Source organism: Mus caroli, unplaced genomic scaffold (assembly GCF_978045245.1).
Source record: "Mus caroli unplaced genomic scaffold, Mus_caroli_1 scaffold_5, whole genome shotgun sequence".
NCBI lineage: Eukaryota > Metazoa > Chordata > Mammalia > Rodentia > Muridae > Mus > Mus caroli.
The window spans coordinates 21,893,429-21,910,399 of NW_028227260.1; the positions used below are offsets into that span (position 1 = coordinate 21,893,429).

Here is a 16,971-nt window from a genome sequence, read left to right on the forward strand (position 1 = left end):
CAAAAGTCCCCCATACCCTCCCCCCACTTCCCTACCCTAAAACCCAGCATGGTATTAGGCAGAGAATATTTTTCATGAAATGTATGATTTATAAGACCATCATGACAGTTGTAGTAGTAGTGGTAGATGTGGTTTTAATCCTGGAAACAAGGATATGCAGCATTTTCAGGACTGAAAGGTTTAGCTTTCTATCTTTTCCAGTTTTCAGTTAGTGGCCTGTACTGGCCATATATAGCAATGATTTCTGAGACATACCTTTAGTCGGTGTTCCTATCCAGTTGAGATAGCGTGTGAGCTTCGTAGAGATGTAGGTCTTGCCTCGAGCTGGTAAACCCACCATGATCACCATTGTGGGGGAATTAGTGAACTGTGGTATGGAGGCTGGAAGACAAAGAGATCCTCAAAATCTTATTTCCACACTGAGATTAGCTTGCCATTAGCTTGGAGATGTAGAGTTGGAAACCATATTGCTTCCATCATTATGAGGAGTGGGGCAAAGCTTGGAAACAGGCATCACAAATTTCCTTAAACTCATCAGAAAACTGAGGTAGCAGTACAGAGATCTAACTTAAACTTGGAAAAAAAAAAGAGGCATCTGAACAGGCCAATCAGACTCGGGCATTTCTGAGTTGATACAGAAACTGCTGAACAACAAACATACCAACTCATAAGAAGGTCCAGATGAAAATAATTAAGGAGTTGCTAAGGCTGGTTGTGGGTCAATGGGAACTTTAGAAGGACTGCAGACATAGACAGCTTTATATATTTTTCAGTCTTCCTCCAGGTGCTGACAGAGAAGACTGAGAAAAATCCTGAGAAAAGTATTGTATAAAATTCTGGCTTGGAGAGGAGAACAATAACCATTGTTCAAATTCTGCCCAGAAAATGTTCTCCATGTTCCTGTGGGCAAAGTCTTACTATGAAGGGAAAGACAATAAACTGTAGCTTGAAAACACTGGTGGTAACTTACTGCACCTGGCAGCCAATCCCGCTCAATCTAGCCCATCTCTCCTGGAACTCGGGCCAGATCAATTTACCTTTCTCACCTGGGAGGGAAACAAAAGTTTAGGGTACTGATGGAAATTCCCTGAAATGGGAAGAAATACAGAAAATGCACCTACTCAGCAGGAACATGAAAACTGTGCTAAGCCTACTCATTACATTTGGAGGCAAAGGACACTTGTGATGGTCACACCTCTGACAATCAAAATAAGACTGAGACTTGCTAACATATAACAACTTAGTTCCCCATTCTCCATCACCAAGGTACAGGGCTTCACATATATATAGCAGAGGATGGCCTTATCTGGCATCAGTGGGAGGGGAGGTCCTTGGTCCTGTGGAAGCTTGATGGCCGAGCATAGGAGGATGCTAGAGCTGGTGAGGCAGGGGTAGGTTGGTGGGTGGAGAAGTACCCTCTTAGAGGCAAAAAGGAGAGGGGAGGTTGGGATGAGGGTTTGTGGAGGGGAGACCAGGGAGGAGATCATTTGAAATGTAAATGAATAAATGATTAATAAAAGAAAAACAAACAAAAGAAAAGAATATGGAAGGGGTGAAGGGATGACTCAGCTGTTAAGAGCAATTGCTGCTCTTGCAGAAGACCCAGATTCACTTCCTAGCACCATGTGTCAGCTCACAACCACCTGTAATCCCAGGCCCACGGAATCTGATGCTGTCTGCTGACTCTCACAAGCACACACATGCAACAAAGTACTCGGACACATACAATTTAGAAGATAAAATAGCAGTGAAATGTATCTTTAAGAGATACAAGAAAGCTGGATTTGGTGGTGCACACCTTTAATCCTAGCACTCAGGAGGCAGAAGCCGTCACATCTGCCTGGTCTACTGGCCAACCTGGTTTACTGAGCAAGTTCTATGACCGTCAGAGTTACACAGAGAAACCTTGTCTCAAAAATCCAGAGGAGGCAGGGAGTAGACTGTCTCTAGGGAGCATCACAAAAGGTAAGAATCAAGACTAAACAAAAAGGCTGAAGAGAGAGAAATCATCAGAAACAGACTTAGCTGAACACTGAAGCTGGAATTATGAGACTAATGATATGAGGATTCTGTTAAATGTTTTATTTGAAAAGTTAATCACATAGGATCAGACAGCTATCTATCACTCCTTTACTAAAACAGCATAATTTCTGATATCAATCTAAATATCTATCCATATTCCCACACCACAGGTAAGTACAGTTTTCTTCCTTCAACAAAGGAAACTTCGTTTTGCAAATACAGAGATCATTACAGAAAAATCACAACCAATCAAAATGCAGAGTCAAGAAGCCCAGTCCCAAATGAATACACCTACAAAATAATTCTCTTACCAGAGGCTCAGGAAACATTGAGGGAAAAGTGGGCAGAAAGACTGTAAGAGCCATAGGATCAGGGAGTTTGCAGTGAGATTGTGTCTCTTAGGAATGTCAGGAGCTCCACCCAGGATGTCTTACCAACATGACTAAATAAACATGAGCTGAACAAAGATGACACCAATAAACATGCCAAAGTACACTGTTAAAGACTACGAGGCCTCAACCCTACACAAGAACTACATACAGGCAACTAAGGAATGCTGAGAGCAAGGGTACTATAGTCTGCTAAAATGAAGAGTACATCAGTTGGTAATCCAATACTAAATGGCTGGTCCTGAAACCATACACATGAGTAAAATTATACATACTGAGAAGGTTGTATTGAGGAATACACACAAGCAATGAGTTTAAAGGGGAGTAGGAGTGATATATGGGAGGATTCAGAGGTAGGAGAGGGGAGAAGAAATTATTTAATTACAATATCAAAAATAAAAGAAAATAATAATTTCTACATAGACCATAATAAGGAATACAATAATGTACAGCCAGGTTACTATGCTTCCATTAGAGCCCATCAACCGTACCACAGGAGGCCCTTAGCATTTCAACATGGTTGAAACACAAGTAAAATACCTTAAAACAGGCTTCATGCCTTCCTTAAAGAGGAAATGAATACATCCCTTTTAAAAATCCATGAAAACACAAACAGTGGAAGGAAATGAATAAAACCATTCAAGATATGAAAGTGGAAATTTAATAAATTAAGAAAATCCAAACTGAGGAAATCTTAAAGATGTAAATGTTTACTCAAACAGGAACCATACAGGCAAACTTCACCAACAGAATATAACAGATGGAAGAGAGAATCTAAGGCATTGAAGACCTGACAGGAGAAATAGATGCATTGGTCAAAAAATGTTATGTCTGAAACTATCCTGGCACAAAACATTCAGGGAATCTAGGACACTATTAAAAGAGCAAATCTAAGAATAATAGGAATAGAAGGAGAAGAAACTCAACTCAAAGTCACAGAAATTATTTTCAACAAAATCATAGACCTAAAGAAGGACATGACTATTAAGATACAAGAAGCATATGAAATAAGTACCATGCCACATAATAATCAAAACACTAAAAGAACAAGAAATAATATTAAAAGCTGTAAGGAAAAATACCAAGAAACATACAAAGGCAGACCTATTAGAATAACTCCTGAATTCTCAATGGAGATGCTAAAAGCCAAAAGGGCCTAGACAGATATGGTGTAGACTCTAAGGCACCAAAGTTGCCAGTGCAGACTATTATGCCCAGGAAAAACAAACAAACAAACCTTCAATCACCATAAAAGGAGAAAATAAGATATTTCATGAAAAAAAAACAACAACAAATTTAAGCATTATCTACCTACAAATCTAGCCCTACAGAAGGGGCTAGAAGTTAAATTCCACCAAAAAAAATGTAACTACATCTAAGAAAAAAACAAAGGGAATAGGGAATAAGAAACAAACAAACGAACAAACAAAAAAAAACAAAAAAACCCCATAAAACAAAAACCCAGACCTGGGCAGAGAGATGATTCAGCAGGTAAGAGCACTGATTGATCTTCCAGAGGTCCTAAGTTCAATTTCCAACAACCACATGGTGGCTCACAACCACCTGTAATGGAATCTAATACCCTCTTCTGGTGTGTCTGGAGATAGCTACAGTGTGCTCATAAAAATGCAATAAATAAATAAATAAATCATAAATAAAAATAAAATACTCAATAAAATACTTGCAAACTGCCTGGCAGTAGTGCCTGGCAGTAGTGTTACTCCCAGTGCTTGGGAGGCAGAGGCAGGTGGATCTATGAGTTTGAGGCCAGCCTGGCCTACTGAGTGAGTTCTAGGAGGCCAGCCTGGTCTACAGAGTGAGTTCTAGGACTGCCAGAACTACACAGAGAAACCTTGTTTCAAAACTCCCAAATATCACAGGCATTGCTAAGGCTATATCTATAACCTGATCATACTTATGTCATTGAATATTGAGAAACTGAACTGGTACACAACTAGAAGCCTTACCACTACCCCAAACCAGGAAGCTATTTGCAGTTGATATCTTTTGGAAATGTGAAAATCAGTTTTCTCCAATGGAATTGGGTATATCAAGCATACTGCAAGGGCAGGTCCTAGGCCCAGGAGAATTGGCCAACATGGACTTCAATGTTTTTTGTTTGTTCATTTGGTGTGTGTGTGTGTTTACATGCTTTTTTGGTTTTGTTTGTTTTTGTCTTGTTTTCTTTTCCATTTGTCGGTTTAGATTTTGGGGTTTTGTTGCTGTTGTTTTTCCTGGCTTTCATTTTGAGACAGAATATGAAGTTGGGTGTGCAGGGAGGTGGGAAAGATCTGGAAAACTGAGGATGAGAAAGAATATGATCACTATATATTTATGAAATAGTTTTAAATTTAAAATAAATATTAAAGATTTGAGGCAGGAACAATTGATGGATCAGTAGTTAAGAATGTTAGATGTTCTTATAGATAGCAAGGTTCAGTTCTCAGCACCTACATGGCAATTTAACCAATTGTAACTTCAGTTCCAGGGGATCTAGCATCCTCTGGGCTTTTAGGCAGTGTACATGCACATTGATAGTCTTCACTTTAGTTTTGCCTGTTTGCATTGCCTATGCACTATAGTGTATGACTTCATGCCTGGTGCTTTTAGGGGCCAGAGTAGGTGTTAGATCCCCAGCTTGAACTTCACAATGGTGAGCTGCAGCGTGGGATCTGGATCTCTGAACCTTGAGATTCTGGAAGAGCAGTCAGTGCTCTTAACCACTGAGCCACTTCTATAGCCCCCCTTTATTGCTTTCAGTATTCTGAGCCTGAATTCAATATCACATGAAACCCAGAAATGGATGTGTGTAAATGACAGTCCTTGAATAAAGAGTGTAGTTTAGACATGAGAAATGGAAATAAGATGGCATATATGAGTGAAAATACCACTAAGAATCCAATAACTTGTATAAAATACATATAATTTTTAATAGAAGAAATAGGAAGGAGAACTAATGTTTAGAGATAACAGGTTTGAGGGTGGGTAGTTACTAGAGATTGAACTTCACAAGTGTTCCATCACTGAGCTATAGCCCAGCCTCTATTGAGTTTTTATTTACTCTATATCTTTGGTTCTATAGCAAAGGAATCAACAACAAAGGTATCTCAGAAGTAGAAGTGTCCCAGAAGGGGAGCTTAGAGGGATCAAAACCCTGTGGGATGAGAACCTTTCTGGAATTTGAAACAGTGTCAACAGGACCCAAGCAGCCTTCATAGGAGCTTTTCTTCTGTGTTCTTCTACACTGTTTCTAGAAGAGGAACAATCATTACAGTGAGTAGTTTCTGAACAGAGGACAGAAAATGATAGCCAGAGACACTGGAAAGCACAAGAAGAAAAGAAGAAGAAGAAGAAGAAGAAGAAGAAGAAGAAGAAGAAGAAGAAGAAGAAGAAGAAGAAGAAGAAGAAAGCATTTCCTTATGACTTGCTAATGCTTTGATCCTAATTAGTATGCCAACTTTGGAAACTCAACTACCTTTAAGACTTCTGTACACCTTTAATTCCAGCACTCAGGAGGCAGAGGCAGGTGGATTTCTGAGTTCGAGGCCAGCCTGGTCTACAAAGTGAGTTCCAGGTCAGCCAGGGCTATACAGAGAAACCTTGTCTCAAAAAAACAAAAAACAAACAAACAAAAAAGACTTCCATCCAAGACCCAGACAGACCATTTAGTAGTGTACACAGAAGACATGTCTAAATAGTATTTCTGTAAAAGCTCTGAAAAGTTGTCTGATGTTGCAAACATTATATACAAAAAAATAAACACAAAACCCAACCAAACAACAAAATTAATGTTCCCCAAAGAGTTAAATAAGAGAGCCACTAAACCTACCCATGTATGAAGTCAAATATCCACTATATATATATATATATATATATATATATATATATATTTATATATATTCTGAGTTCAATTCCCAGCAACCACATGGTGGTTCACAACCATCTGTAATGGGATCTGATGCCTTCTTCTGGTGTGTCTGAAGACAGCTACAGTATACTCACATACATAACATAAAATCTTTAATAAAAAAAAGAAAGAAAACTTATGATCACATAAAAATTTATACATGAATATTTGTGACAGCATTATTCACAGTAGTCAAAAGTAGAAACAATCAAAATGCCAATCACCTTATGAATATATGGACAGAAAGTTATGTGTTCATAGAAGATAATATTTGGCTATAAAAAGCTATAAACATGCTTTAACAAACATTAACCTTGAAAATATTACATACAACAAACCAGACCAAAGACTAAATAAAGGCCACATTACTTTCCATTTCTATAGAATGCCTCAAATAAGTAATCCATTGAAATGGAGAGGAGATTAGCAGTTGCCAGGGGTGGAGGGAAGGGTGGAATGGGAAGGTACTCTAGAGGGTATAAAATTTCTTTTTCTTACAATGAATTTTGAAATTAGAGAAATGTTCCCTACACAAATAAATGATAAATGTCTGAGTTAATGAATAGATTAGTTACTTTAATCTAATCATATTGGATACATGTATTAAAATATCATTAAAATATGTGCAATTATGAATCAATTAAATCTTATAATATTTTTATTCTTTGAGAATTTCATACATGTATACCATACATTTTAATCATATTCAGCACCCAATCTTCCAAGGTCCCTCCAATTTTTAAATACATATATTAAATATGTATTAGTGGAATTAGGGATGATGGTTGTACAACCATACGAATATATTCAAAACTACTTTCTTGTACACTTCAAGATGGTGAATTTTATGTTATATGAATTGTTTTTCTACTAAAAAAAATTTTACTGTGATGGCAAATGACTTGAATCCCAGCACTTGGGAGTGAGAAACAGGTGGATCTCTGTATGTTCAAGATTAGCCTGGTCTACATAGCAGGTTCCAGGACAGCCAAAACTACATGGTAGACTGTCACAAATAAAACAAATTTTAAAAAGGAAAATTTATCAGGCAAATATTAAATTTAGTAAATTGAGTATAGATATATTAATATGAAAGAAAATTGAGATTGTAGTACAGTATGATAACAATAACCAACTTTTGATGTTATCGAAGATATAGCAATTCTAAATTTATTTGTAATGAGGTGGCAAAACTAGCAAAATTATTAGGCTACTTAAATATATTTTCCACAATGATTGGCAACCCAAACTCCAGCAGAATATTGGAACACTTTAGCCAAACTAACAAGCAAACCTTAAGATAAATGAAACACATATATAAAATATACCCAGAGAAAGTACCCAGAGAAAAGTCACCAACTGCTCCATAAAGCAGATTTCAAGGACCTGGGATCATAGTTTGTTTTCGTGCAGGAATGGAATTCGAGTGGACATGGCAATGACACTGATTTATCTAAACAGAAGCTGGCTCAAGGGCTGGCACTAACTCTAAGAAGTGTCCTGCTGTTTCAGGCATTAACCTTTTAGCTGCTCTATGGCAAACCACAGGGTCCTAGTAGTCCTGCAATATAGACTGAGGCAATGATGACAACCGGGCAACTAGGTGAGTGATAGATTAATCAAGTCTACGGCAAGGTCTGTTTATCAAATGGTCTGAAAAGATTTATGCATACACAGAACACAATCCCTGCTTAGTAGGCCAACTATGGATCAGAAAAGGAGAAAGCTTGAAAATAAATGAGATGAACATCTGTCTCTGTTACTTAAAAAATATTCAAAGAGAACAAGCTATGAATAGCCATTAGAAAGATAATTAAGCAAAATTAAAGACAGGAATAAACAAAAATGAAGCTTAAAAAAGGCAATTTTTTTTAGAAAAAGCAAAAACTGATAAACTGTTAACAATATTTGTCAAGGGAATAAAACAGAGGTACAAGTGAACAATACTGTTAGAGAGAATATTGTATAAAAAGTTTTTTCAATAAAAAATAACAAATAACTCTTAGAAAAAGAACATATAACAAGACAGCAAAGATTTTTAAAAGATGCACATACAAACTTTACATCAACTTGAAAACTTGTGAAAGAGAAAATTCCCAGAAAATCATAACTTAGTTAAAAGTCTACGTACAAGTAGCTAGCAAACAAACAAAGAAAAATCCATAACTTTCAAAGAAACTGTAACAGTTAAATGGTTTCAAAGACATACTAGGACTAGACTGTTTGATCTGAAAGTTCTGCCAAATATTTGAGGAACAGATAGTTCTGGGACAAACTCTGTCAGAGATGGAATGAAAGAAAATAGTTCTCACCTCATTGCACTATGTTAGTATAACCTTGACATCAAAACCAGAAAAAGATACCATGAGAATAGAATCTCTCCTGAAGAAAATACTCAAGTGCTCAACAAAATGTTAGTGAACTAAATCTAGAAGTACGTTTATGCCCAGGACTGCAAGATTAGCTCATAAAAACAAAAAACAAAAAACAAAATCAAAAACAAAAACAAAAAAAGCCATGTAGCACAAAAAAGTTAAAGTTAAAAAGAATCACGCTGTAAACCAGTAGATATAGAAAATAATTCTATACATTCATTTTCAACACCAATTCAGTTTTAAAAAACTATGTCAAGTTAGAAATAAAAAGGAACTTCCTTACTCTCTTAAGAGATATCTGCAAAAGAACCCTATAATTAGTTAGTCATGATGAAAGTTGAAAATCAGTCTCTTTAAGATCATGATTAACTTATGAATACACACTATTAACATACTTTTTAACATTACACTGTGTGTGTGTGTGTGTGTGTGTGTATGTGCACACATGCACATTCATGTGTGGATGTCTGTGTGTGTATGTTCTAGAGGTGGGGGTGTTCTTAGCACTATATTAATATAAGAAAAAAGATATTTAAGAATCATAAGGAAAAATATTGCTGGGAAAAATAAAAGCTGTAGTTTGCACACAAATTACCTAAACTAGTAAGAAAGTTTACTAGGTCTGTCAAATACAAATAAACTATAGGGCCAAGAAGCAGGAGTGGGTGGGTAGGGAAGCAGGGTGGAGGGAGGGTATAGGGAACTTTTGGGATAGCATTTGAAATGTATATAAAGAAAATATCTAAAAAACAAACAAACAAACCAATTATATATATATGTGTGTGTGTGTGTGTGTGTATACATATATATAGCATCAAACTACTATAAAACACAAGTTTCTGCAAAAGTAATGTTTATAGTAACAATTTAGTTATTCCCTAAGGAGTATCTTGGGTACACAAGGCAATGGCAAAAGTAAAAGCTGCCAAGTGATGATTTATAGTGCATCTGTGCTGGGCCAGGCTCAGGACTTGATGCTAGGTATGATGGGGAATAAGAGCAGGCAACTACGCTTTTGTTGACCAAGTGCATACTATGCTATAGTCATTCTTCTTAGAACATTACCTGCTTTGGTTTATCTAGGTTTTTCAACAGTACAGCCAGCAACATCAGTTTACAGGTGAGGGAACAGAAGCAAAATAAGGCTAATAGGCTTGTCTAAGTTTCCAAAGACAGGAGGTGGGACTTAAAGTTACACAGCCTTACATCTGGTAAGTATTACTCTTATGCACAATTAAGGAATGTGGAGCTTAGATTTAAAATAAACATTTTTTTCTGTCCTGGGGTGGGTGGGGGGTTGTTCTTGGATTGCTTTCTTTTAAATTAGGTATTTTCTTCATTTACATTTCTAATGCTATCCCAAAAGTCCCCCATACCCTCCCCCCCACTCCCCTACCCACCCACTCCCACTTCTTGGCCCTGGCGTTCCCCTGTACTGAGGCATATAAAGTTTGCAAGACCAATGGGCCTCTCTTTCCACTGATGGCCGACTAGGCCATCTTCTGATTCATATGCAGCTAGAGACACGAGCTCTTGGGGGGGGGGTGTACTGGTTAGTTCATATTGTTGTTCCACCTATAGGGTTGCAGACCCCTTTAGCTCCTTGGGTACTTTCTCTAGCTCCTCCATTGGGGGCCCTGTGATCCATCCAATAGCTGACTGTGAGCATCCACTTCTGTGTTTGCTAGGCCCCGGCACAGCCTCATAAGAGACAGCTATATCTGGGTCCTTTCAGCGAAATCTTGCTAGTGTATGCAATGGTGTCAGCATTTGGACGCTGAATTTGGGATGGATCCTCGGGTATGGCAGATGTCCCTCAACAGAGGAATGGATACAGAAAATGTGGTACATTTACACAATGGAGTACTACTCAGCTATTAAAAAGAATGAATTTATGAAATTCCTAGGCAAATGGATGGACCTGGAGGGCATCATCCTGAGTGAGGTAACCCAATCACAAAAGAACTCACACGATATGTACTCACTGATAAGTGGATATTAGCCCAAAACTTAGGATACCCAAGATATAAGATACAATTTGCTAAACACATAAAACTCAAGAAGAATGAAGACCAAAGTGTGGACACTTTGCCTCTTCCTAGAATTGGGAACAAAACACCCATGGAAGGAGTTACAGAGACAAAGCTTGGATTGCTTTTGAGATGGAGCCTGCTATATAGGCCTGAATGGCTAAGAATCTACTGTGAGGCTAAGACTAGTTCTCAAACTTGCAGGAAGTTCCCCTGAATCTGCCTCCTGAGTATTGGTCATGGCCAGCTGTCTTCTGTATCTTCTACATGACTGCAAAATCAATGTATATTGCCTCTCCAACTTGAAAGGCAGATTTCTCAAGAATATAGGGGTTTTCACTCTGGGAGACCTACGTATGCAGAACCTTATTCTATCTCATCCAGATTCCTTTCTCTCTAGATGAGGAATTAGAATTGCTGATGGAAAGAACAATGGAGAACAGAATTTTGTGCTCCACTCTGCTTCTTCTATACATATCCTTCATCCTATGTACTAATCTAATATCCTACATCTCCCTGAAACTGCTATGATGAAGTACTGTTCCCCTTATGTATTAGGCCTACCCCTCCTTTAACATTAAGAGTCCAGCAGCTTCCTTAGCTGTTGCTTGAGCTGTCCGAGTCCTGCAGGCCACAGATGTCTTATCTCTAGCCCCCTTCTGGTCTCTCAAGCTGGGCTGGAAACACCTTGTTGCACGATTATCCCTGCTTATCTATGAGAAATTGTATACTTCAGTTTCAAAGCCTATTTACAAACTTTGCTTACTTTGCCTCTGTTCCTCCTTAAAATTACCAAGGTCTGAGCTTTGAAATCAAGGAAGCAGGCCTAATTAGAATTTTAAGCTCCAACTCAGAAACAGACCAGGCTTTGTGACACTGTCTTTCCCCTCAAGTCCTCAGAACAGCAAGACTGTCTCTAAATGTCAAGGCAATGTACTCAGTCGTTCCTAGCCGGGGCAGGTACAGACTTATTTTTAAGAGGAAGGGCAATTCGGACCAGTGACATGGTAGTGTTGTGGACTCAGCACCTAGCCTCCAAGACACCATGCCAGGAACCATCACCTTCTTTCACCCTGGCAGAAATTAAACAAGACCTGTTTCCAGATCTTTCATAAGAGGAGCTAAAATAAAATATTCTCGGGTAGCACTACACTAGGACACTCACATTCTAGAGAAGCGGCATTCTGACAATTTCTCGAATAAAGAGAGACAGCCCTTAGGTCAGGGGTCCCCATAGTTTGGGCTCTTTTTATCTAAGCCTCATTCTTTGTCTTCTCTACCTGCCTTTCTCTTACTTCCGTATCCTTTCTCATATTAGCCTCTAGCAATTTTGTTCAACTGATCATCTATTCCAACTTCTGTGTGAGGGTAGGAGTGGATGGGGAACACCATTTGTTCTTCTAGACCCACCCACCTCCACCACCCACAAATGTCAACCCCCACTTACAGCCCCTTCGCCGCTGCAGCGGGCTGCTACTGCTGCTGTGTGGAATCCAGATCTTCTGCAACCTGGTTTGAGTGAGTTCTCCCATCTCTCGAGACATCTTAGGCGTTGCAGCTAATGACACCACTGCCCACAAGGTATTGGACCTCACTTCCTATGTTCCTAGCTGTCTTGTCTGTTGCTGTGGCCCCAGCAGCAGGTAGGCAGGGGTGATGACAGGGGGATGTACTGGGCTTCTAAGCCTCTCACAGGTTATCTCCAGCTCTGTCTTTTTCTTCTGCTCCCGGATGTACAAGTGGGGATGTAGGTGCCGAGAGTCAGAGGCTGAGCAGAAGTCAGCAGAGGCCTCTGAACTCCAAGGGCTATGTATATAGAAGATAAGTTGGAGCCCAGCAAGGAAGGCAGCCAGCAAGACAGCCCAGGTCTGGCCAGTTACTTCCCGCCAATGAAGGCAGGACTAGTAGAGTATGCAAATAACAGACCAAAGATCATGTGCTTACATCCTGTGTTGTGTGGCATGGCAAAGGTGATGGAGGTAGGTCTAAGCTTTGAAATTAAAAAAAAAAGCAGGCCTAATTAGAATGTTAAGCTCCAACTCAGAAACAGAGATTCATTACAAGGATCCCCACAACAAAACCACAAACATACTGTTCCTAAATTCAAAATGCAATGTTTTGAGCTAGCAATTAAAGGCTGAAACTGGAAGTAGACTTAAACTACTTCACCGCTCACCCTATTCAACAAGGCACTGTAAAACTGTCTTTCCCTGGAGTCTGCTCCCTGCCTCTCCACGGGACCTCTCCCTCTTAAAATGAGCTGTCCTGGGCACTCTAAAGAGATCGGCACTATCTGATCATCTTTATACTTTCTCCAGCCAAGGTTAAATAAATCAGAATAAATCTGGCACCTTGGGAATAAGAGCGAAGGCAGTCATTACTTGGCAGAGAGCTGATAAGTAAACGCAGCTCCCATGGCCGCCAATGCTGAGATGAGCCAGCACTAAAGGCATCATGATCTAATTCAAACCCGGGCTAAAGCTCTTCAAGCCAAGGTGTTGGAATGGGACCTTAGGAGAGGTGGAAACCACACCGAGGAGAATATGAGGAACAAGAGGAAATGGCATCTATCTAAATAGCACAAATCCATAGGCCAGAGACATATCATCCAGATGTCTCCTTTACTTGTCCCCACTTGTATTGCCATTCCCCCAGTTATTTTGAGACGTTTATCTGTAGAATTCATGCAACTGCACGGCTTGCCTGGAAGATGTCCAAGTGCCCTTTTACTTCATTCTTTGTAACCTTCCCACCCCCCAGCAAACCTCCAGTGATTGGGTATTAGAAAGCTCAACTTTCTTCCACTGAGCTGGACTATGAAAGGGCAATCTCTCGGGAAAAGAAATCTCCAGTCCCTGCCCTCAAATGCTCCCAGTTCTTCTTTGCCTTTTAAGATGCTTCCTAAAATATCTTCTCAGAACCTTAGTCTATACAAGGGTTAGATTCACTCCAGTTGCTGTGCATATAAGATTTTCCACATCAAAGCCTACCTATCTCAAGGAGCCTACTGAGGCAACAGAGCACAGCAGTTAAGAACAATGGAATTTGGAGTCATCCTCTCTGGGTGGAGTCTTACTTCCATCCATTGCTAGATATGAGAAACCGGGCAGAAGACTGAACTTTTCAGTGCCTCAGTTGCTCTCTGTTTTGTTCTGCTTTTTCATTTAGTATATAGGGAAGGATAGTGGGATCCATTCCCTTGGTGTTAGCGAAGAGCCAATGTGATACACATGAAGAAACCTGGGGAATGCTGAATACACATGATTCACCACTGTTGCTTCCTTCGGGAAGGAAATGATTCATCTTTTTCCCTCAAGTCATCTGCAAGTTCTAGCACGTTATTATGACACAGGATTAACATTTATACTGTAAAGACTTCCTGAGAATCAACTAGAAAGGTAAACTCATTTCTAGGTTTCTGTTAACTTAAGTCTGACATAAAACATCAAACACTACATGCTCTCACTTACTGGACAAACCTAAAAGAGGTTGGTGAGGAACTGAGTATAGACTAGTGGGCAAAGGAAAGGGAGAAAGGGAGAACAATAAACAGGCTGGATTTTGGTAAATAGGAGGAATAACTTCTGATGTTCTAGAGCACATTTGGAAAACTATGGTTCACAACAGATAATTGTATACTTCAAAGTAGCTGGCAGAGATGAGAAATAATAGTTATTTGAGGTGATACATAAAGCAATTGACCATTTCACATTATATGCATGCACTGAAGTATCATACAGCACTACACAATTATAAACAATTATGTATAAATTTAAAGTAAAAAAAATATAACAAGGTTTTCCCAATTAGCAGACAACTCCTAGAGTCTCAGAAATAGACTTTGCAAGACACAAGTCTCTTAGCCCTAGTAAGACACATAATTAGTGGAAGTCTATTTTAATGATCTTACCATGACTTTGTATGTTTTCCAGTGCCCACAAAGCAACATTTTGTTTATCTTATTTGTTTCTTTCAAATATCCCCTGTAATAGCACAGGAAAATGTATCTGAGGAGGGAATGGCTTGTCCAGGGTAATCTAGGTAACATCATGAACATGTCTTTTATGTTTACAATTTTGTCCTTACAACACTGCCAAGAATCAGGATGATAATTTTAGTAGCAAGAAATCTGAGCTAGGTGGCTAGAAGGCCTCTGACAAGGTTTGAATGGGTAAACTCAGGCTCCAGGTTTGACACCCGAATTTAACCCTGCCTAGAACTATGAAACTTCACTACTGTTACCAGTTCTGAGACCAGAAACAAATCTTGGAGAAATGCATCAGACGAGCATTCAAACTTCTTCTAAATCAAGTCCTAAGCTACCTCCCAGTCTTCTATCCCCAGATCCCCCACGTTTAACTGCACTAGCTGATTACAGAGCCCTCAAACACAACATTTTCCTGTCTTTAGGCTCTTGCTCAGCCTGGAGTGTCTTCTATTTTCACTGAACTCTGTCTTGCTTATCAAGACCAGTTTTAGTGTTTATCTTCTCTGAAAGCCAGCCTTGTAGCCTTGAGTGAAGCTGAGGCTTCAGTTCTCACATTGCCACGTGCCTCTACGTGAGCTAGGGTTTCTCTGGTCTGGTACGTAAGTAGATTGTGAGCTTCTTGAGGATAGAGCCTGAATCCCTGTGATCTGCTGACTGCTCATCTCAGGCTCTGGTATGGAGGGCACTTGATCAGTGACCATGTTCACAATCTACATCTCTCTGCTGTAGAAGAGAGAAACATGGCGACAAGAAATCCCAGTTCAACATAGTAGATATTATAACAGCTTTCAGGGAAGTGGATGGGGAAGTTGGTTTGTCTGAGGTAAAGAGTGGCATCTAAAAAAAATCTTAAAACTTTAGGATGGAACAGGATAAAATTATGAAACTCTAAGAAGGTTTGATGTATTGGTTGTAGACACAGAGTTCACTCAGCATCAGATTCACACGCAAGGCTAAAAGCTGAACCATAAAGCAGAACTATCTCTAGGGAAGAAAACTAGGCAGCGTGATGTTTGCAGAGCCATGGAGCCTGCTCCCACCTCCATGTACAGTGTGGAGAGGAAGCCCATTTAAAGTGTCAAGATAATACAGATGGGCAATAAAGTCATAAGTGGCCTTTCCTTATTGGTAAGTCTTGAAATGTGTGGTTGTGAATGCACTTGTTATAGGCTAGAAGGCTGGTGGATCATTACAAGCTTACAGGCTAGATTCATGCATGAGCACATATCAGGACTTCTGTGACAGCAGCCTAGAATCCCTTTGTTCTCAGCGATCTCATAATGCCCTGGTCCCATTATGGCATTGTTTTCAGACTCATGTCTGCTCCAAAAAGCTCACTGCATTCTCGTCTTAGGAGTGGTTCTCCATTGACCATAGTCAGTCAGGAAGGAGAGCACGTAGAGGGTTGTGGGTGGTACTGCCTGTGGGTGTCACATAAAAGCCAAGAGCATGAATCTCATACACAGCATGAAAGCCCTGAAGCAAAAGAACTCTGGATTCTGCCTTCTACGCTTTCTTGATCACCAGGCTAGTCCTCTGTGGGAAGAAGGCTAGGAGCTTTCATTTCTATTTCACTAAGGTAGCCATTGACACCCAGAGAAACTAAAGAACTTGTCAAAGTTTCATAGCAAATCAACCCGACTTAATACACTAGAGGAGAGGTCAGAGATACACTTTCTATTGTGCATTTAATTTAAAAATATACACGTAGTAGTAGAAGTACATAGAAGCTAGGCTGGGAGGATCACACAATCACTTGCTAGTCTGGGCTACATAGAAAGTTTCAGGCCCCCATGGGAAGCACAGTTAGACTCATTTTCCAAAATTAAAATAAAATAAAACAAAAATTGGAATTTCAAAGATAGTAAGGAATTAGTCTTTTAGGCTAGTGTCCTAAAAAGTCAAGTACAAGAGGATTTTAAAATACTGATAGTAAGGAGAGGGCAACATTTGGAATGTAAATAAATAAAATAAGTAATTAAAAATAAAATGTTGGCACTTGAATTACATATGCATATCATCATTCCCCAACTCTCCCATCCCCTTTGAAATAGCTAAACCAATTTCCTATGGAGAGACAAATCTTCCAAGGAGCCTGAAACAAGGATTTTGACGTGTAAAAGACCTGTCTACTTTTCCTTTATGCTCACCTACCTGCTCTCTTAGAGGCTTTTTCTTCCATCGCTAATTATCCAATGGCTCTCTTGCATTTACAGACCCCCAAAGCAGGTCCGGTGGGTGGCATCAAATAGGAAACCCG

At 39.4% G+C, this 16,971-nt stretch overlaps 1 protein-coding gene across 4 annotated transcripts in view; it reads right to left on the reverse strand.

Annotated features, from left to right (window-relative positions):
• Window positions 1-16,961, reverse strand: part of Pfkfb1 (6-phosphofructo-2-kinase/fructose-2,6-biphosphatase 1) — a 43,744-nt gene extending 26,783 nt beyond the window's left edge. The window contains exons 1-2 of one of the 4 annotated variants that reach the window (XM_029473589.2): window positions 16,866-16,961; window positions 256-381 (exon numbers count right to left, since the gene is read on the reverse strand). In XM_029473589.2, the coding sequence (XP_029329449.1) occupies window positions 256-381; window positions 16,866-16,893 (154 nt within the window). In that variant the 5' untranslated portion in view covers window positions 16,894-16,961. Of the gene's footprint in view, window positions 1-255; window positions 382-3,878; window positions 3,941-12,170; window positions 12,953-16,865 lie in introns of those variants that run through there. The other 3 variants (XM_021153004.3, XM_085837976.1, XM_085837977.1) reach the window with 3 other exon arrangements.
• Between the last annotated feature and the right edge of the window lie 10 nt (window positions 16,962-16,971).